This window comes from Scyliorhinus torazame, chromosome 13, assembly GCF_047496885.1.
Source record: "Scyliorhinus torazame isolate Kashiwa2021f chromosome 13, sScyTor2.1, whole genome shotgun sequence".
Taxonomy (NCBI): domain Eukaryota; kingdom Metazoa; phylum Chordata; class Chondrichthyes; order Carcharhiniformes; family Scyliorhinidae; genus Scyliorhinus; species Scyliorhinus torazame.
Genome location: NC_092719.1, coordinates 26,441,547 through 26,464,115, shown reverse-complemented (window position 1 = coordinate 26,464,115; position 22,569 = coordinate 26,441,547). Strand labels below are relative to the sequence as shown.

The 22,569-nt window shown below is 48.5% G+C and overlaps 1 protein-coding gene across 1 annotated transcript in view; it reads right to left on the bottom strand.

Moving 5' to 3' along the window:
- LOC140387907 (protein tyrosine phosphatase domain-containing protein 1) overlaps window positions 1-21,950 on the bottom strand; it is a 66,192-nt gene extending 44,242 nt beyond the window's left edge. The window contains exons 1-4 of the mRNA XM_072471208.1: window positions 21,793-21,950; window positions 8,182-8,606; window positions 5,336-5,416; window positions 1,640-1,758 (exon numbers count right to left, since the gene is read on the bottom strand). Of these exons, the coding sequence (XP_072327309.1) occupies window positions 1,640-1,758; window positions 5,336-5,416; window positions 8,182-8,360 (379 nt within the window). The 5' untranslated portion in view covers window positions 8,361-8,606; window positions 21,793-21,950. The remainder of the gene's footprint in view (window positions 1-1,639; window positions 1,759-5,335; window positions 5,417-8,181; window positions 8,607-21,792) is intronic.
- Window positions 21,951-22,569: the final 619 nt, after the last annotated feature.

Genomic DNA, 22,569 nt, shown 5'->3' with positions numbered 1-22,569 from the left:
GATCCTGGTGCAGAACAATAAAGGTGCACATCCTCAGTCATTTAATCCGGGGGGGGGGGATTGAGTCCGTTAAACCCCTGAATTGATATAATATTCTCTGCACTCATTAAAAAATTAATTGCTATAATAATAATTTATAAGGCATGAGCTTTGCAGTCCTGGCAACCAATGTCAGCAACAGGACCCCAACACCAACCCGGCCCAAGTCCCTATCACCCAGACATTGGGGGAAGTGATAGCTTGCTTTGTGTATTATATCCCTCAGTCAAGGACACTTACTGCTGAGCCAAGTGTAAATAGAAACGGTGATTTTTAATTACAGGCAGGGAGATTACACAGCGTCAGCTTGTAACTGAAGCCCACAGGATTTGTTCACTATGTGAGTGTGAGGACAGAGGAGAAGATCAGCACAGGGGAATTGCTATTTTTTGCATTCACAGAAACAAAATTACTACTGGTAAATAAACACTTCACATTCCAGGCATTCAGAGATCCACCACACGCTCTCTGGGCAGGTACAGCATGTGCTAAATACAGAGTAAAGCATACTTTATACTGTTCCATCAAACACTCCCTGGGCAGGTACAGCATGTAGTGGGTACATTGTTCTGGAAATTCAGTGATGCTGTGCCATTTTGCACAGGTTATATAGAGGTCAGAAACATGCACAGGCATGTTCTGAGCCAGCACTCTGCCAATGCCATAACCATCAGAGGCATCCACGAGCCATGCCTGAAATAGACAGTAAGCACTTATGTATGAATATGGCTGTTCAGTGCCTCCTTTACTACATAGGGTATCCCTCAATTAAGCCGATATTGGGCTGGCTGTGTTCAGGAAAATGTAGCCAACACGTTGAAAGGCCTTAAAGAGATCTCCCCTAGGTAGCTCAGTGTTCAATCTCGGGTGGGCTTTACCCTGTGCCCAGGTTGTGCCGGCCTGTCGATGCTCGGCTATCGAGCATTCGACTTACCCTTGCCCACAACTGGGTGAGGATAACAAATTTCCATTAAACAAAAATAGTCAAGCTAAAGACTTTATAAATGAGATTGTCAATTTAGTTCCAATTAGCAGCAAAGGGCTTGCATTTACATACTATCACATCCTCAGAGCATCTCAAAGAGCTTCACAATCAAAGAATTGCCATGAGCAGTTGTCATAGTTGTAATCCAGAGAAATACAGCAGCCAATTAGTGTCCAACAGCAGGATAACCGGCCAGTTAAATTGTGTTAGAGATATCGATTGAGGACAAATGTTGGCCAGGACACTGGGAGGTCTGCCTTGCTCTTTTTGAAATAGTGGTATGGGATCTGCTAATCGACCTGAGAAGGCAGACAGGACTTCAGCTCAACTTCTCATTCAAAAGATGGCATTTCTGACGTTGCAGCAGTCCCTCAGCACTGCACTGGGAGTGTGAGCTGTGATTATGTATTTGAGTCTCTAGAGTGGGGCTTAAACCCATGACTTTCGAACGCCACCAACTCAGCTAAACATACACTTATTTATAGATGTATTTTTGTGCGAGTCTTTGCTGTCAGTGTTTTATTTTTGAACCCAACACATTCACATTAACGATATTGTTTCATTTTTCCAGGGGGGGGGGGTCACAAGGCTGTCAGCCTGTGTGGTGAGACTTACTATCATTCTCCATGAAGACCTCTGGTAAATATGAAAATCCACTCTTCAATTCCAGGGGGTCCCCACAATAATTGTGCTCACCAGGTACTTGCAGATTTATCACTGACTTGATGTTTAACCTGTGAGACGAAAGGATATATCTTTGGTTATACAGTTGTGGGCGGTGATGTGGTTCTTATCCCCAAATCAGACCTTCATTTGTCCCCTCCCTGCTACTCTGGTATTTGCTCATTCTTTGCGTAGCTCCTCGTGTTTCACTCCTTCACCTTTCATTTAAAAGCCTTGTTCTCTCCCACCCACGTTCCAGGCCAATTTTCTCACCGAGATACCTTTGCTTCTTTCCGTCCTCAGCCTCTGTGCCAATGATCTCTCATCGTCGGTGACGTCAAGCACGATGATGGCAGCACGGTAGCATAGTGGTTAGCACAATTGCTTCACAGCTCCAGGGTCCCAGGTTCGATTCCCAGCTTGGGTCACTGTCTGTGCGGAGTCTGCACGTTCTCCCCGTGTGTGCGTGGGTTTCCTCCGGGTGCTCCGGTTTCCTCCCACAGTCCAAAGATGTGCAGGTTAGGTGGATTGGCCTTGCTAAATTGCCCCTTAGTGTCCACAATTGCCCTTAGTGTTGGGTGGGGTTACTGGGTTGTGGCGATAGGATGGAGGTGTGGGCTTGGGTAGGGGTGCAGACTCGTTGGGCCGAATGGCCTCCTTCTGCACTGTAAATTCTATGATAATTCTATGATTTCAAATCAGCATGCTCCCTCTCCTGGGTTCGCCTATCAGTAGTGTATGAGTTAATAGTTATGTGAATGAGGCAGTGATGTGCATCATGACACAGTGACACCAGTAGTCATGTGCTCGAGACTTGGTAGAGAGGATGGAATAGTCTGCACAAAGCAGAGATGTAATTTACCTAGAAGCTTATCGTGTATATAATGTCAATAAAGTAGTTTAGAAGAAACCTACCTGTGTCAGACCCAAGTCACTCATTTTCTAAAAAATATTTTATTGTGGTATTTATATATTAACACAATGGACAGAAATACAACCTCACCAGCCAACATAACCAGCAGAACAAAAATACCCCACTGACCTGCCCCCACCTTGCCCAACTCCCCCAGCCTCTCCCTTTTAACACCCCCCCAACCCACCCACTGCCCACTGCTGACAGCTTAACGTTTCCTGAAGAAGTTGATAAACGGCTGCCACCTCCGGGCAAACCCTTACCCAGAACCCCTCAAGACGAACTGTATTTTCTCTAGCCTGAGAAACTCTGCCAGGTCACTCACCCACACCCCCGGCTTTGTCTCCGGGCTACCAGAGAGGCAAAGGCCAAAACATCGGCCTCTCTCGCCCTCCTGGACTCCCAGGTCTTCTGACACACCAAAAATCGCCACCTCTGGACTTGGGACCACCATCATCTTCAGAACCTCTGACATGATGTCGGCAAACCCCAGCCAGAATCCCCCAAGCTTCGGACACGCCCAGAACACGTGCCACCCGTCCACCACCCACATCTATCCTCCACCCCTTCAAAAGGTCTGCTCATTCGGCCACAGTCATATGTGCCCTGTGGACCACCTTGAACTGGATAAGGCCTTGTGCACGATGAGGATGCATTAACTCTCCTCAGGGCCTCCTCCCACAGCCCAGCCTCCAACTCCCTACCCAACCCTTCCTCCCACTTACCCTTCACTTCCCCTATCGGGGATCCCTCTCAGTCTATCAGTTCCTTATATTAATCCGGCACCTTCTCCTCCCCTACCCCCGTTCTTTATTCCACCTTATCTTGTAACCCCTGGGGCGACAGGTGAGGAAAGGATGGTACCTGCCTCCAAACGAAGACCCTCACCTGCAAATACCGGAACCCATTCCCGACGGGCAGCTCAAATTTCCCCTCCAACTCTTCCAAGCACGGAAAGCTGCTGATGAACAAATCCCCAAACCGCTCGATCCCCGCCCGCTGCCACCCCCGAAGCACCCCATCCAGCCCTCCCAGAACAAACTGGTGATTGCCACATATTGGTGCCCAACAAAGACCCCTCCAACCCCAGACGCTGCCGCCACTGTCCCCGCACCCTGAGGGCCGCCACTACCACGGGGCTTGTGGACTACCTGGTAGGTGAGAACAGCAGAGGCACCGTTAACAGTGCCCCCAAACTCGTGTAGACCCCAGCCACTCATAAGGAGGGAGAAACCTGCCTAAAACTGATGAGGCTGCAGGTTTCCCCAAAGAGAAGTACAAAACACTGCCCTCCTCCAACACCTCTCCATTGTTGTTTGACTGGTTGGGATCACAATCACCATGTTCCATTCTTATCTACCCCAATGTTGCTAGAGAATCACCTGCAATGACTTCTCTTCTCACTTCAGAAGTTCCCCAAGGATCTATCCTTGGCCTCCTCCTAGTTTTCATTCCTATGCTGTCCATCAGTGACACCATCTGCAAACACAGCATTAGTTTCAACATGTACACTGAGGACATCCAGCTCTCCCTCACCACCAACTCTCTTGACCCCGTCTCTAAGTTATCAGACTGGTTTGTCCAACGTCCAGTACTGGATGAGCAGAAACTTTCTCCGACTAAATATTGGGAAGGTTGAAGTCATTTGTCTTCACTCCTCGCCACAAAGTCTGTTCCATTGTCACCACCTCCAGCTCTCTCCAGGTAATTGGTTGAAGCTGAACCAGACAGTTCGCAACCTTGGTGAGCTTCTGACCACATAAGCCCAGCCCATCATTAAGACCACCTATTTTCACCTCCGTAACATTGCCCGAGTCCACCGTGTCTCAGCTCATCTATTGCTCAAACCCTCATTCATGTCTTTGTTACCTCCAGACTTGACTATTCCAACATACACCTGGTCCCACATTCTACCCTCCAAAATTCTGCTGCTTGTGTCCTTATTCACACCACGTCCTATTCACATATCACCTGCCCTACATTTGCTCCCACGTAAGCAACACAAAAATAACCCCAAAATAGTGGTGTGGTAAATAGTGAGGAGAAAAGTCACTATAGACGAGCTGGTTAGATGGGGAGTACAGTGGCAAATGTAATGTAATGATGAAAAGTGTGAGGTAATGCATCTTGGGAGGACTAACAAGGGAAGGAATACACAATGAATGGTCGGACCCTAGGAAGTACAGAGAATCAGAGTGCCTTGGTGTGCCTGTCCATAGATCCCTGAAGACAGCAGGACCGGTAGATAAGGTGGTTAAGAAGGCATACGGGATACTTGCGTTTATTAGAGTGGATAGGTGCTGATGGCGAGCGTGGACATAATGGGCACTTTCTATGCTGTAAAAACTCGATGATTCCAATTACATTAATTTTAAATGTCTCATCTTGGTTTTCAAATGTGTCCATTGTCTCACCTCTCCCTGTCTCTAATCTCCTCCTGAACCACAATCCTCCAAGATATCTCCCTATCTCTAATCTCCTCCTGAACCACAATCCTCCGAGATATCTGAACTCAGTTAATTTTGGTTCCTTGAGCGTGAAAAGGAGTTGGGACAATTACCTGTTTTTTTGTCAATATCAGAATGTTCGTTACCAGCAGTTTACACAGTACATCCATTAACATAATTGCTCGAACATATCCTGTGAAGATTGTGTTTCTAATGAGCCAAGTGTTAACCGAGAGCTGTATTCTACAATTATGTGACTCCATAATCTTCCCACTATTTAGCACCTACCCTTTGAACTGCTTGATGATGTTGAACTTCTTAATGAGCTGTGTAGATGGTCTTGCCATGGCCAAAATATCATCCGTGACCCTGGGGGGAGAGAGAGAGAAAGGCACATCAACCTCATCTTCCTTTTATTATTATTTTTTCACAGAATGTGGGTGTAACTGGCAAAGCTGGCATATATATATTTTAAAATATTTTTTATTGGGGCGGTTTGGTGGCGCAGTGGTTAGCACTGCTGCCTCAAAGCGCCGAGGACCTGGATTCAATTTCGGCCCCGGGTCACTGTCCGTGTGGAGTTTGCACATTCGCCCGTGTCTGTGTGGGTCTCACCCCCACAACCCAAAGATGTGCAGGGTAGGTCGATTGGCCACGCTAAATTGTCCCTTAATTGGGAAAATTAAAATATATATATTTTTTTTTTTTTAAAGACATTTTACATATATACATGAAAATATCAGAAGACCAAACATCAACATGAACAGAAACCACAGGCCCCCAACATCCCCCAATACCAACAGCCCAACCCACCCTGCCTTCCTAATTCTTCCCCTTATTCCCCCCCCATGAAAGATCACTCAATCCCCCTTGAAGAAATTAATGAATGGTTTCCACCTCCGGGTGAACCCCTCCTCTGACCCCCGCAAGGTGAACATGGCCATCTTCAAACACAGGAATTGTGCCAGGTCACTCACCCATTCCCCCATCTTCAGTGGCTCCAAGACTCCCCAGCACAACAAGATCCTCAGGGAGGCATCAACCTCTCTCCCCATCTGGACTCCAGGATCTTCCAACACACCGAATATCGTCACCTCCGGACTCGGGGCCACCCCCACAACCAGAATGTTGGACATCACGTCCGAGAAGCCCTGTCAGAACCCCTTCAATCTTGGGACACACCCAGAACACATGGACTTGATTCGCACACTGCCCACACCTAAAAGTTGGCACATATTGTCCATCCCTAGTTTTCCCTCTAGCAGATGGTGGTTGGCCTTTTGCGAATTACAATAGTGACTACACTTCAAAATACCTAATTGGCTGTAAAACACTATGAGATGTCTGGTGGTTATGGAAAGCGCTAAATAAATAAAATTATTTTCCTGGAACCTCTGTAATCCATATGATGTAGGTACAACCACAATGCTGCTGGTTAGGGAATTCCAAGATTATGGTCCAGCAGTGAATGAAAGAACAGTGATATATATTCCAAGTCAGGAGGTGAGCTTGGAGCTGATGGCATTCCCATAGACCTCTAGCCCTTGTCCTTCAATGTGACAGAGGTCTTGGGTTTGGAAGTTGCTGCCAAAGAAGCATTGGCAAGTTACTGCAATGATTCTTGTGGACGGTACACACTGCAATATAATCTAACTGGTACAATTTTAAAAGGGGGATAGAAACAGATAGATCCTGTTGATGGATCACAAATCTTTAAAGGTGCCAGGAAAAGTTCATAGAATCCCTACAGTGCAGAAGGAGGCCATTTGGCCCATTGAGTCAGCATCGACCCTTCGAATGAGCACTCTACCCATGCTCACTGCCCCCTATCTCAATAATCGCACAGCCTAACCTGAACATCCCTGTACACTAAGGGGCAATTTAGCATGGCCAATCCACCTAACCCACACATCTTTGGACTGTGGGAGGTAACCCACGCAGATACAAGGGGAACATGCAAACTCCACAAAAGCAGTCACCCAAGGCCGGAATTGGACCCGGGTCCCTGGCACTGTGAGGCAACAGTCCAACCCCTTTGCTGCCCTAGTTGAGAAGTTGAAAAGGCTTTTAAAAAGGTATACAGAATCATTAACTTTATAAACTGAGGTAGAGAGCACAAAAGCAAGGAGGTTATTCTAAGTTATAAAATGCTGGTTGGATCCCAGTTGAAATACTGTGGCCGACACTTTAGGAAGTTCATCAAAGCCTTGGAGAGAGTGCAGAAGAAATTTACAAGATGATATGAGGAAGAGAGACTTCCGTTCTGTAGAGATCCCAGAGGAACTGGAATTTCTGTGCTCAAGAGCAGAGAAGGTTAAGTGAGTTTGCTAGAGGTGTTCAAAATCATAAATGGTTTTGATAGAGAAAATGAGAAGCTTTCTCCACCAGCACGTGGTCAGTAACCAGAGGGCAGAGATTTATAATTGACAAAAGCACCAGAGGTGACATGATGAAAAAAATGTATGCAGTAGGTTATTACTTTTTAAACATTTTTCCAATTAAGGGGCAATTTAGCGTGGCCAATCCACCTACCCCGCACATCTTATGGGCTGTGGGGGTGAAACCATGCAGACACGGGGAGAATGTGCAAACTCCACACAGACAGTGACCCAGGACTGGGATCGAACCTGAGTTCTTAGCGCCGTGAGGCAGCAGTGCTAACCACTGCACCACCGTGCCGCCCTTCGGTAAGCTATTACAACCAGGAATGCACTGCCTGAAGGTGTGATGGAGGCAGATTCAATAATAACAAAAGAGAATTGGATGAATGTGTTCTTGCCTCCAGGCCATTTTGTTTTAAACCATGTAAAACTTTACACCATGTAAAATTCCACCCTCAAACAGCCAGCAGAAGCACAATGAACTGACTGGCCTCCTTCTGGGCCATATCTCTTTATATTGACTAAGGACCCACACCTGGAATGTTAACCCGTCCTTTCGTTTCCAGATGATGGCTGTTTCCAACATCTGTAGTTTTTTTTTGCTCTTTACCAAGTATTCTCTCTCACCTACCATTTATTCTGCCTTTCTCTGGGAAATGTATGCCCAAACTGGATTTTCCTCCTCTCTGTGCTTACCTCCCTTGCTTTTGATTTGTGATCCTTATAGATACAGACCTCTGTTGACTGACCTACCATGCTGAGAACACGCCCCGGATTGCTTGCTGCTGCAGGGTCCAGACATCGGGTCCCTCGTAGCGACATTCTTTCCCCCCGCACATCAACGAACAGATGAGATGGGGGGGCACAGCCTTGATGAGGTTCTCTCGAGTCTGGGAATAGGAGGGGAGAGGGTTTGGGATTTGCAGGGTCATGCCAGGGTGAGGGAGAAAGGGCTGGAACAGTTCCGAACGAGAATGAGCAAGCTAATAAGGGGATTTGAATACAAAGACACATGTGTAGATGGCAAATGGGTCACAGGGCGTGTCTGGCATTGTTGGATATCAAAACTACAAGTCAATATATTTGGGATCTCCTATTAGCCAATGGGGAAGGTGGGAAGAGAGGGGAGAAAGGAAGGACAAGGGGCTGGTGGAAAGTGGGAGAGGAAAGGGGAGTGACTGGGTGAGAGGGATAAAGGATGGAAACACAAGAGAGGAACAAAAGTTTACACTGACATTTTATACAGTTAAAGATAAATTTAAATGCCCTCAAAAAGAAAAAAGTCAACAATCACATTTTAAAATATAGCTGGTCATCTGTCGCTTCTGAACTATCAGAAGGCATTCAATTCCAAGCTTAGGCCATTAACTTGACCCCACATCAATGTAATTCTGAATTGTAAACATTGTGTGTATATGTGATTGCAAATAACATCTGTTACCTGGTTGGCTGATTTCTGCAAGTAACCCACTGATCAAGTGATAACTCCCATTCAGTCAAGAAACCCACTGATGGGGTGGTTGAATAGTGATAAATACTCTTTCAGGAAACCCATTGGTCAGGCGATAACTGACAATCTGTCCAGAGGCTTGATTCCTATCGATACCCAAGGGTTCTTCTGATGGATTCTACAATCAGTCTGGAGGCAGCATTTTTAGGGCCACACGGAGAGTCGTGGCAGGCATTTCATTATTTATACTCTTTTCTCAATGTCTCCACGAAGGTTATGTTTGTGGCCATTAAGATATTTCCAAGCAGTTGTCCTTGATGGTTCAGAACACTTAAGCCTGGAGGTGAAGGGCTTCCCTGATCCCAAGAGCATGATCCTGGCTAATCTGCGAGGTGAATGCATTTGGAGTCCACAATGTTGGAAAGAAAGACATTTTTATGACCTTTCTTGAACCTCTGGACAACCAAGACTGTTTTACAGCCAATGATGGACTTTTGAAGAGTGGCCACTCTTGTAATGTTGGAAACACAGTGTGGTAATACCAGGTATTGCAGTACCTGAGAGGTGAATGACCATTGGCTAGACCGCGGGGTCTACCATTGAGTAATGTACATAGCCCTGCCCTGAGAGGCGGGGTATAAGAACCGGTGCCGTCCCAGCAGCCTTCACTTCTGTAACATCGCTGCTGGGTACAGTTCTATCTGATTAAAGCTGAATCGATGTGACTCCTCGTGGACTCAAGCGTATTGATTGTGTATCAATTTAACCAGATAAGTACTTTTGAAGGATGGATCTCCACATCAAGCCGGCGTGCCTTCAGCTCAGCCCGCACGCAGAAAACTCCGCCGCGATTTTTAAGCATTGGCTGGCACGTTTCCAGAGCTACCTCGATACGGCTGCTGACACCCCCACGGAAAGGCAGAAGATGCACCTCCTACGCTCGCGGGTCAGCCCAGCGATCTACCCCATGATCGAAGGGGCGGCGAGCCGCATCTCTGCACAGCCACCCTTCTGGGACTGGATTTTCAGTGCCATCTACAAAGCCTGACCTTTAAATTTGGCGGCCCTATACCCCCCTTACTGTTTGCGGCCTCGCGACCCTTAAGGTCGACCCGCCTTCCCTGTTTGCGAACCTCACCCCGGATTGCAAACCCGTCGCCACCAGGAGCAGACGGTATAGCGCCCAGGACCGGACCTTCATCAAGTCCGAGGTCCAAAGGCTGCTGAGGGAAGGGGTCATCGAAGCAAGCAACAGCCCCTGGAGGGCTCAAGTCGTGGTGGTAAAGACCAGGGAGAAACATAGGATGGTCATTGACTACAGCCAGACCATCAACCGGTTTACGCAACTGGACGCGTACCCTCTCCCCCGTATTGCCGACCTGGTAAACAGGATTGCGCAATACAAGGTCTTCTTCACGGTGGATCTCAAGTCTGCCTACCACCAGCTACCCCTCCGTAATAGTGACTGCCAGTACACTGCCTTCGAAGCAGATGGGCGGCTGTACCACTTTTTAAGGGTTCCCTTCGGTGTCACAAACGGGGTCTCGGTCTTCCAGAGTGAGATGGACCGAATGGTTGACCGGTACGGCTTACACGCAACGTTCCCGTATCTTGACAACGTCACCATCTGCGGCCATGACCAGCAGGACCACGACACCAACCTCCGTAAATTTTTCCAGACCGCGCACCTCCTAAATCTGACCTACAATAAAGGAGAATTGCGTGTTTAGCATCGACCGTCTAGCCATCCTAGGCTACGTAGTGTGAAATGGAGTCATAGGCCCCGACCCTGAACGCATGCGCCCCCTCATGGAGTTCCCCCTCCCTCACTGCCCCAAGGCCCTAAAGCGCTGCCTAGGCTTCTTTAGCTACTATGCACAATGGGTCCCTAATTACGCCGACAAGGCTCGACCCCTGATCCAATCCACAACCTTCCCCCTGTCGACGGAGGCCCGCCAGACCTTCTGCCGCATCAAAGCGGCTATCGCAAAAGCCACGATGCGTGCCATCGACGAGTCCCTCCCCTTCCAGGTCGAGAGCGACGTGTCCGACGTAGCTCTGGCCGCCACCCTCAACCAAGCGGGCAGGCCTGTGGCTTTCTTCTCCCGCACTCTCCATGCTTCCGAAATTCGCCACTCCTCGGTCGAAAAGGAGGCCCAGGCCATAGTAGAAGCTGTGCGGCACTGGAGGCATTACCTGGCCGGCAGGAGATTCACTCTCCTCACTGACCAACGGTCGGTTGCTTTCATGTTCGATAATGCGCAGCGGGGCAAGGTAAAAAATGACAAGATCTTGCGGTGGAGGATCGAACTCTCCACCTACAATTACGAGATCTTGTACCGTCCCGGGAAGCTGAACGAGCCTCCTGATGCCCTATCCCGCGGCACTTGTGCCACCGCACAAGTAGACCGCCTCCGAGCCCTCCACAAAGACCTCTGCCACCCGGGAGTCACCCGGTTCTTCCATTTCGTTAAGTCCCGAAACCTGCCTTACTCCATCGAGGAGGTCAGGACAGTCACCAGGGACTGCCAAATCTGCGCGGAGTGCAAACCGCACTTCTACCGACCAGAGAGGGCGCATCTGATAAAGGCTTCCCATCCCTTTGAACGCCTCAGCATGGACTTCAAAGGCCCCCTCCCCTCCACCGACCGCAAAACGTACTTCCTTAATGTGATTGACGAGTACTCCCGGTTCCCATTCGCCATCCCCTGCCCAGACATGACCACAGCCACCGTCATCAAGGCCCTCCAAAGTATTTTTACACTGTTCGGTTTCCCCGCATACATCCACAGTGATAGGGGGTCCTCCTTTATGAGCGACGAGCTGCGCCAGTTGCTGCTTAGCAAAGGCATCGCCTCGAGCAGGACGACCAGCTACAACCCCCAGGGAAACGGGCAGGTAGAAAGGGAGAATGGAACGGTCTGGAAGACCGTCCTGCTGGCCCTTCGGTCCAGGAATCTCCCAGTCTCCCGCTGGCAAGAAGTCCTCCCAGTGGCCCTTCACTCCATTTGGTCCCTGCTATGTACTACCACAAACCAGACACCTCACGAACGTCTCCTTGTTTTCCCCAGGAAGTCCTCCTCTTGGACCTCGCTCCCAACCTAGCTAGCGACACCGGGACCCGCCCTGCTGCGGAAACATGCGAGGGCACACAAGTCGGACCTGTTGGTCGAGAGGGTCCACCTGCTGCATGCCAACCCCCAGTACGACTTCGTAGCGTTCCCCGACGGACGCCAAGATACGGTCTCCCTTCGGGACCTGCCGCCCGCCGGCGCCCGCACCACTGCCCCCCCCCCCGCAGCACCTGACCGGAGGGTCAGTACTGCCGCCGGAACCCCAACCCAGCCCCGAACAGGCACCGACGCCCCCTACAGGCGCGCACCCCCGCGCCTATTTTTTGCCCCTACAGCGCCACCTAGGGGTGATGAAACTGCCTGGGAGGAAGACATCACATTCCCGGAGTCACAACCGCTGGGGCCCTCACCAGGATCGCCGCCGAAAATTAGATGCTCCAGTAGGACGACCAGGCCACCCGATCGTCTGATTGCAGCACCATGGAAAAAATAAACAACACAAGAACTTTCTCCGTTACCCTCGACAGCATGGTACCTGCAATACCTGGTCCTACCATGCAGAGGCGACAGTGACACTGGCCATCACCCCGCTGGCTCCTTTTTTAACAGGGGGTGAATGTGGTAATACCAGGTATTGCAGTACCTGAGAGGTGAATGACCATTGGCTAGACCGCGGGGTCTACCATTGGTAATGTACATAGACCCGCCCTGAGAGGCGGGGTATAAGAACCGTTGCCGTCCCAGCAGCCTTCACTTCTGTAACATCGCTGCTGGGTACAGTTCTATCTAATTAAAGCTGAATCGATATGACTCCTCGTGGTCTCAAGAGTATTGATTGTGCATCACACAGCTAATCAGCACAGCAGCAAAGTTGCACAAACTACAATGTGAATAAGCAGATCATTTCTTTTAATGATGTTTGATTGAGGGATAAATATTGGTCAAAACATGGGGAGGACTCTCTGGCCCTTGACATGAGAGTTTCTATGGGTTCATCCGAGAGGACAGACAGGCCTTCCGTTCAGTATCTCATCTAAAAGATAGTGGCCGGAATTCTCTGGTCGCTGGGATTCTCTTTCCCCGCCGGCACCACATCCCCGCCCGTGGGTTTCCTTGTGGTGTGGGGTGGCTTCAGTGGGAAATCCCATTGACAAGCTGCGGACGCAGATAATCTCACTGCCAGCGAACAGCGTGCCGCCGAGTAACAGGTATCTGGGGGATTGAAGAATCCACCCCAACATTTCTGACAGGTACTTTACAAAAATTCTACTCACATAAATCTCCGAGTGAACCAGTCCTGGAAAAACCCAGAAGTAAAATATTCGGGCTGCCCTCTAGGTGTGAGGAGCTATGTTCCTCTTGAGCAAAATAAAATGGTGACGGGTGACCTGAATATTGGGTGATCGAGCATTGAGCAGGAATGGCCCAGGTTTCATCCATTCCCGGTTAATTAATCGCAACCACTGCAGCACGGGGGCGCTGTGGCTATTTGCCTTAGTGCTTCTGGGCTATGAAGCAGGGGGAGAACCCGCTGAGGTTTCTGCAACTGGTAGCGCTGGAGCATCAAGGTCAGACTTGGAGTCAGCACCGAGGTGTTAAAGTTTTGGGGTAAGATATTAAACTCTCAGATGGAAGCCAGAGATCCCACGGCACCATTCAAACAATAACTGAGTCTTCCCTAGTGCCCTGGCTAATATTTAGCCCTCAAATCAACCACATTAAAAACAGGTACCCATTAATGTTACTTGATTGCTTCATGGAAGCTTGCTGTGTGCAAATTACCTGTCACAGTTCTTATATTACAACAGTGATTACACTTTGGAAAAATACCAATTTGTCTGGAAAGTGCTTTGGGATTGATGCGACCATCAATTCACTCGAGACGGGAGTAGAAGTAAACCGTGGCTTTAATCAACTTAGAACACTGCCTGCCTGCGACTGATCCAATACTGTGAACCGCCTGCAGGTCAACTGCTCTTTATACCTCCCCTCAAGGGGAGGAGCCATGGGCGGAGCCCATACTGGCCCCAACATGTTCCCCTATGGATAATGCCATACAATGGCACATAGGAGGAGCCCACAAGGGCAACAGCATAGCACAGATACAATTACAAGGGCAATAGCACAGATACAAATACGATGGTGGATTATTGGCATAATACATTCACCACAGGGATGGCCTGAGGTTTAAAAAGGATGCTATATAAATGCAAATGTTTCTTTGTTTCTCCAGCAGCACTCACTCTCTTGGGTTCACAGTGTAATGATTAATTCACTGCACGAAATACAGCCACACAGCGAATACCCAAAGAGGTTTGTCCCAGAAACGGACAGCACCTTATGCGGGAGAGGGAGGGGAGAAAGACCGGGAGTGAAATGAAGGGTCCACATTCATCATCACGACAGAACTTTGACACGCAGACCGATGTCTGGCCAGTCTGCGAAGTTCAAGGAGAGGTATTAGGGGGTGCTCCAGCACGAGACAGCAGGACAACATACCCTGTACAAGATGGCCATGTAAAGACACCCAATAAAAGCAAAATACTGGGGATGCTGGAAATCTGAAATAAGACTGAAATAAAACAGAAAATGCTAGAAAACCTCAGCAAGTCTGGCAGCATGTGGAGAAACAGATTTTTTTTTTTGTAAAATATTTTAATTCTCCATTTTCACATTTTCTCCAAAATTTACACCCCACCAACAAGCAGTAAACGGAAACAAATACAAAGTCAATTCCCTTATCAACACCAACAATCCCATCCTCCCACCACCCCAAACAATGACCCACCTGACAATATAAGCATCAAATAAAACAAACACTCCCACAGTGGGACAAACAAAGGAGGGGAAAAAAAGAAAAAAGAATCAGGAATCGCCTACGGTCACGGTTGACCCCCCTCCCCTTAACATTCAATGCCATCCAATCCCCGAAAGAGTACCGTAAATGACACCCACGTATTGCAAGCCCTTCCCCCCCTCCCCGACTCCTCCCCTCCACTTCCTCTTACAAAATTCCTCCCCCAACCTCTGTGCCTTCCCCCCAACTTTCCACCCCGGCTAGACCACTCGGGGCCCTGTTCTGCCAGGCTCCGATGGCCGCAGCCGCTCCCTCCACCTCACTCCCGTTCACTGGCCGGCTTAAGTCAGCCAGCGTGGAAGCCCCCGCCCGGGTCTCTTTCCCCCTTGCCCGGTCCCAGGAAAACCAAGAAATCCCCTTTAGCACACAAACCCCGCATACACCCCAAAGCTCCAAAGAACCATGATTGCAAGCGAAAGTCCCATTTCTTCCCTTGTCCAAGTATATACAATGTTAGCTCATTTAGCACATACACCAGCCGCAGTGAAAAAAATACAGTTACATGAGGCTACATCGGTACATGATCACTTCTCAGTTCAGCCACAGTCCTTCTGCCTTCGCAAACTCCTCCGCTGCTTCCGCCGTCCTGAAATAAAAGTCCTTGGATTTGTAGGTCACCCTCAACTTAGCTGGGTATACTATGCCGCACCGCACCTTACTGATGTACAGCGCCTTTTTCACCCGGCTGAAGGCAGCCCGCCTCCTCGCCAGCTCCACCCTAAAGTCCTGATATATGCGTGTACCAGCTCCTGCCCATTGCACCACCCGCTTCTGCTTTGCCCAGCACAGGACCTTCTCCTTCACATTGTACCTACGAAAACACAAAGTTACTACTTTTGGCGGCTCACTCTCCTTTGGTACAGGCCTCCACGACCGATGAGCCCGATCCAGTTCATATCGGGAGGAATCATTCCCCTCCCCCAATAGCTTCGCCAACATCGTGGCAAAATACTCAGTCGGCCTCGGGCCTTCCACTCCTTCGGGAAGACCCACAATCCTCAGATTCTGTCACCTGTTTTCCATGTCATCCATTTTGGCTCGCAGATCCTTGTTGATCTCTATCACCTTCCGCATCTCCTTCCCCATCGAGGTAATTTGATTGCTGTGCTGCAATAATGTCTCTTCCACTTCCTTCAGGGCCTCGCCTTGCTCCCGTACCTCCGCCACTGCGCTCAATACCGCCGCCCTCACCGGGGCAACCGCCTCTTCCACCAGCACTTTCAATACCGCCCCCATCTCCTTCCTCATCGCCTCCATGTGTTTTGTGAACTGCCTTTCGAGTTCTGCGGCAATCACCTTGGTCATTTCTTCAGCTGTGGGCAATGCGGCCTCCCCTGGTGCCCCAGCCTCCATTTGTCTTGCCGTCCCCGCGGCGACCTTTCCACTCCCCGACGGACTTTCAGCTGCTTTTTTCACGGCCGTTTTTTAACTTGTTTTCGACATTTCCCTTCACTGTGCCTTCTCCCTGCTTTTGCCGCCTCTGTTGCCCCTGGGACCGGGCGTTAAACCCCGAAAATGCCGTTCTCGAACGGGAGCCCTCCAATGTGCGGCTGCCTCCCGCCCGCAGTCACCGGAAATCCCATGGAGAAACAGAGTTAACGTTTTGAGTCCATATGGTTCTACAGAACTGAAAGGAATAGAAATATAATGAATGATGGGCGGGATTCTCTCAGCCTGGTGCCGGGCTGGAGAATCCCGGGACTGGCGCGAATCGTGCCACACCGCCCCGACGTCGGCACGCAATTCTCCGTAGAGCGGAGAGTCGGCACCATTGGCGCCGCGTGGTTGGCGTGGCGCCGGTCGGAGGCCGCTCTACGAGGCCAGCCCAACGATTCTCGGCCCAGGATGGGCCAAGAGGCCGACGTAAAAGACCGAGCACCACATGCGCCGTCCACACCTGCTCTCAGCGGAACTCGGCGTGGAAGGGTCAGGGGGCGGCCTATTTGGGGGTGGGGGGGGGGGTCTGACACCAGGGGAGGCCTCCGATGTGGCCTGGCCTCTCTGACTGGCGGCCTCCTTTCTTCCACACTGACTCCTGTAGTCCTGCGCCATGTTGAGTCGGGGCCGGCGCATTGAAGGAAGCCACTGTGCTTGCGCGCGTTGGCGCTGGTGCCACTGCGCATGCGCGGATCCCACGACGCCCAGTTCATGCCGGGATCAGCAGCTGGAGCAGCGTGAACCGCTCCAGTGCCGTGCTGGCCCCCTGTAGGGGCCAGAATTGCTGATCCCGAGGCCGTGTTGACGCTGTCGAGAAACGTGACGGCGTTTCTGACGGCGTCAACACTTAGCCTCAGAATCAGAGAATCCCGCCCGACATGCTTGAGGAGGGAATGGAGAAGGTGGCGCAGAATAGGAGGACAAGGATAGGTCGGAGTTAAGAAGAAATGAACAAAGATGTCGCCTACTGGCTGAGACACAAGACACAGAATGGATTCATTTTTCATAGAATTTACAGTACAGAAGGAGGCCATTCGGCCCATCAAGTCTGCACCGGCTCTTGGAAAGAGCACCCTACCCAAGGTCCACACCTCCACCCTATCCCCATAACCCAGTAACCCCACCCAACACTAAGGGCAATTTTGGACACTAAGGGCAATTCAGCATAGCCAATCTACCTAATCTGCACATCTTTGGACTGGGGGGGGGGGGAGAAACCTGAGCACCCGGAGGAAACCCACGCACACACGGGGAGAACGTGCAGACTCCGCACAGACAGTGACCCAAGCCGGGAATCGAACCTGGGACCCTGGAGCTGTGAAGCAATTGTGCTATCCACAGTGCTACCGTGCTGCCCACGGTAGCCCATTTGAGGCAGGTTTTCAAACTGATAATCCAGATGTGCCAAATTAGTGATCCAAATACGGGAAATTAGGGGTAATTAAGAGTTCAGAGTAATCCACATTAGCCAGACAAGGCTAACTATATTTCTGATTCGTTAATAAAGGTGAGCACTGGACACCATTGTTGGACCTGTGATCTCAGTGCTTATATATTTGCATGGTGTATGCATGTGAACTTTAACCTGTCTGTGTGTTTGTTGGTAAAACACTCAGATGTAAAACAGTATCAGTGTCCAATGATCCTGGTGTGTGCTATACATCCACAGTAACTTCAATGATGGTCGAAATTTGTTCAGTAAGTGTACACGAGTGAAGCATATTTTCTTGTTTTGCATATAATTTGTTTCTTAATAATATTAGTACATGGGGCTAAAACTGTGCTGTTGTTACCACACCTGGGGCTAAGCCAGTGAATTCAATTGGATGACGATGATTTACAATATATTATTTTAAATTTAGAGTATCCAATTCTTTTTTTTCAATTAAGGGGCAATTTACCATGGCCAATTCACCTACCCCGCACATCTTTTTGGGTGATAATTTACACCATTAGAAACAAAATATGTTTCTGTGACTCTGATGAGGCACAGCCATTTGGAGAGATTCCCGTCACACTATTAAACATCGTTGATGTATTCTGTGTCTCCAGACACAAAATGCTGAATAAGCATTTAACTACACCAGCTGTGTCTTACATTATAGATAACCGTTGATGCTTATACAGGAGCAACAAAAAAAACAATTGGTAGTACCATGTTGATAGTAAAATACACTGAGTAAAACACATCTGGCCTGTGTCAGGATGAAGGATAATAAATGGCAACAAATATTCCATGTTCCGGAACTGGGGCTTTTGGGACCAAGAGTCATGTAAAAGTGTGACAGTAGGATGATAAAGTGTGACAGTGGAACAGCAAGAGATTCACCTTCTCGGCCTGATTCACTTTAACCTTTCCTCAGCAAATTCACTCAAAATCGCAACAGTCATAAGACAAAAAATTATTGCAGAGAATGCTTTGGTAGGATGGATGGCGGAGGCAGATGTCAGTCTGCAATGTTAACCCCACCAGTTTATAACAGAATCCCCATTCACTGAGTCAGCCTACAACTAAACATTTGTCTAATTTGTTAGTTCGGGCAGTTGGGCTGAGGTTAACCAGGTAGAATACATGGGGTTGATTACCAATTAAGACTAGGTGAGCAGTGGTTCACTTGTTAGTTGGGCTGAAGGTTACCAGTTAGAGAATGTGTGGCTGATGGTCTATCCCTAGCTCGGGTACATAGGGCTCAAAATCACTAGTTACTGCACATCGCTGTGGGCCACCAGTTAGCGAAGGTGTATGTTTAACTGGAGACTACTCGTTAGCCCAGCATTGTCCAAAACATTAATTACCGTGTTTCAGTTTAGTTAATACAAGATTAATAGTTCCATTAGGTTGGTTAGCTAGATGGCTGGTTCATGATGCGGAGCGGCCAACGGTTAGCGGCCAGCCATTCAATTCCCATACCGCCTGAGGTTATTCATGAAGACCCCGCCTTCTCAATCTTGCCCCTCGCCTGAGGCGTGGTGGCCCTTAGATTAAATCTCAAAAAAGGGGAGAGCAGCCTATGGGCCTCAGGTTCGATGGTGACTTTCATTTCATAATCTCCCTCTTTGACCAAGCTTTTGACGATATGCCCTAATATCTCCTAATGTGGCTGGGTGTGAGAATTTGTTTTACAGCACTCATGCAAAATGCCGTGGGAAGTGTTGTTACGTTAAAAGTGCAATATAAACACAAGTTGTTGTTGGAAACAGACCTCAGGAGGACATCAGCTGATGAAATGAACAGAGACACTTGGCCGATGAAATTTAATGCATAGAAGTGTGAAAATGCATCGAAGTGTGAAGTGATGCATTTTGAAAGAGAAAATAAAGAGAAGCAAGATAAACTAAATGATACAATTTTAAAAGGGGTGCAGAAACAGAGAAACCCAGCGATTTATGCTCAAAGATTTGAGGATGGTAGGGCAAGTTGATAAGATTGAATAAAATACATGGGTTCTGTGGCTTTATAAATAACGTTAGAGTACAAAAACGGGGAAGTTAAATTAACCTTTCCTAAATCACTAGTTAGGCTCCAAATGGAGCATTGTGACCATTTCATGCACCACATTTTAGGAAGGATCATAGAATCATAGAATTTACAGTGCAGAAGGAGGCCATTCGGCCCATCGAGTCGGCACCGGCTCTTGGAAAGAGCACCCTACCCAAGCCCACACCCCCACCCTATCCCCATAACCCAGTAACCCCACCCAACACTAAGGGCAATTTTGGACACTAAGGGCAATTTAGCATGGCCAATCCACCTAACCTGCACATCTTTGGACTGTGGGAGGAAACCGGAGCACCCGGAGGAAACCCACGCACACACGGGGACAATGTGCAGACTCCGCACAGAGCCGGGATCGAACCCGGGACCTCGGCGCCGTGAGGCGACAGGGCTAACCCACTGCGCCACCGTGCTGCCCTAGTTAAATGGAGAGTTAATAAAGTTTTCAAAATTATGAAGAGCTTTGATACAGTAAGTACAGAGTCTCTTGCCTGGAGGGTTGATTACCAGAGGACATAGATTTCAGAGAATTGTCATAAGTGTTAAAAGGGAGATAAGGAAACTTTTTTTTTTTTTATTCAGCAAAGCCTTATGATTGGAATGCGCTGCCTCAAAGGGTAGTAGAAGAAGATTCAATAACTTTCAAAAAGGAATTGGTTGTACACTTAGAATCAGACTTCGAGGTTAGCACTGCTGCCTCACAGCGCTGAGGACCCGGGTTTGACCCCGGCCCCGGGTCACTGTCCGTGTGGAGTTTGCACATTCTCCCTGTGTCTGCGTGGGTCTCACCCCCACAACCCAAAGATGTGCAGGGTAGGTGGATTGGCCACACTAAATTGCCCCTTAATTGGAAAGAAATTGGGTACTCTAAATTTATTTTAAACAAGAATCACACTTAGAATCCCTACAATGCAGGAGGAGATCATCCGGCCTACCAAGTCTGAACCCACCCTCTGAAAGAGCACCCTACCCAGGTTCACATCCCTGGACACCTAAGGGACAATTTTGGCATGGCTAATCCACCTAACCTGCATATCTTTGGACTGTGGGAGGAAACTGGAGCGCCCGGAGAAAACCCACGCAGACACGGGGAGAACATGCAAACTCCACACAGACAGTCACTCAAGGCCGGAATTGAAGCCTGGACCCTGGCGCTGTGAGGCAGCTGTGCTAGCCACTGTGCCGCCAACTTGAAAATGTTTTACAAATTAGCGATGTGGGTCAAGGAGCAGGGAACTGGAGCTAATTCGATACTCTTACGAAGACCTGGCACAGGCCCGATGGGCCGAATGGCCTCATTCTATGCTGACGATTCTATTATTCTATGTCAAGTGCATTTACTTTGTTATAAGATGTTTTCTGCTGAAATTAATGTAGCTAAAATAGTGTTGCCATCGTTGCCGCAGTTTGCCAGTGATTTCAGTCGAGCAACAATGAGTTAGATTAAGGACTGGAATCACTAGTTGGAATACATGGGCAGGTATTACTAATTGATAGTACCTCAGTCTGGTGTCACAAGTTAGGATATGTGGAACTGGGGATCATTAGCTAAATTTGGCAGGAGTGAGAGTTACTATTGAGAGCCTGTGGAGCTGTGGGTTACTAGTTACAATCCTTGGAGCTAGCAGTTACTTGTTAGGGTCCTGGGGCTGAGTTTAACAGTTAGATTTCAAGGGTTATGATTTACTAATTTGAGTCTATGAGGTTAAAAGTCAGAATCCGTCTGGATTTGGGCTAGTTTGAATTTGGGATTGCTGGCTACTAGTTAAGAGCACATGAAGTTGGTGTCACAAGTTAGTTTGCAGCTGACTGCGGTATGTATGCTAGGTAGGGTTGGTAAGGGTTAGTTTATCCCTCTGCCCAGTTTATAAGGGCTTCCAGGCACTCAGTAGTTTGATTGGAAAGGACATATTAAAATAAAATGCCACAATGGCAAATGATTTGTTTAAAAATAGGAATATGAAATTAAACATTTAAAGCCTGGCATCAGTCTGAGCCAGTACACTAATTTATTAGTCCTGCAGTGCCCGATAGAGACGGCCACACTCACCTGCTGAGCTTGCAGACTCCCCTGATGCACAACTCCTTGTTTTCTGATGTTTCAAAGCATTCACATTTGCATCATTGAATTTCTGTCTTGGAGAATAGTACCAGCAAAGAGGCTGTGCCTTCACCAACCTCCACAACTCACCTGTGCTCTTGCACCAGGAAGCACGCTGTCCGACACACTAATATCAGGTAACCATGGTGCCTTTGGTTTACCAGATAGTTGCACCTGATTCTGTCTGTGAATACAATGTCTCTGCAGGGTCCTAGTGCACATCATATTCCAAGGTTCTAGTCCAGATGTTTACTACGATGGGTAAAATTGGTATTTAGTTTGCAAACCAAATTCCTGTCTCACTACCATTTGGCTGATGCAGGGAAGCTTCAAGTGCCCACCGTAATGAGGCAATCTACCCTACTGCTCTCCCCAAATCCTGCAGTTGTTTATCAAGAGCTTCAATTACTGAATAAAGGGACCGGATAGCACAAGTGAAGATAGCACAAGTGAAGATATCACAAGTGAGGATAGCGGGAGTGAGGATAACGGGAGTGAGGATAACAGGAGTAAGGCTGAAGGGGAATGAGGATTAGGGGAGTGAAGATGCATGGCTCCTACATAGTAACAGTGACTTCATTGCAAAAGTACTCCATTGGCTGTGAAACCTTTCGGAACATCCTGAGATTGTGAAAAGTGTTATATCAATGCAAGTCTCTTCTTCAAACAAGAGTGAAAATAGGATAAAATGATCGGGAATGAAGATAATATGAATGGGAATCAAGG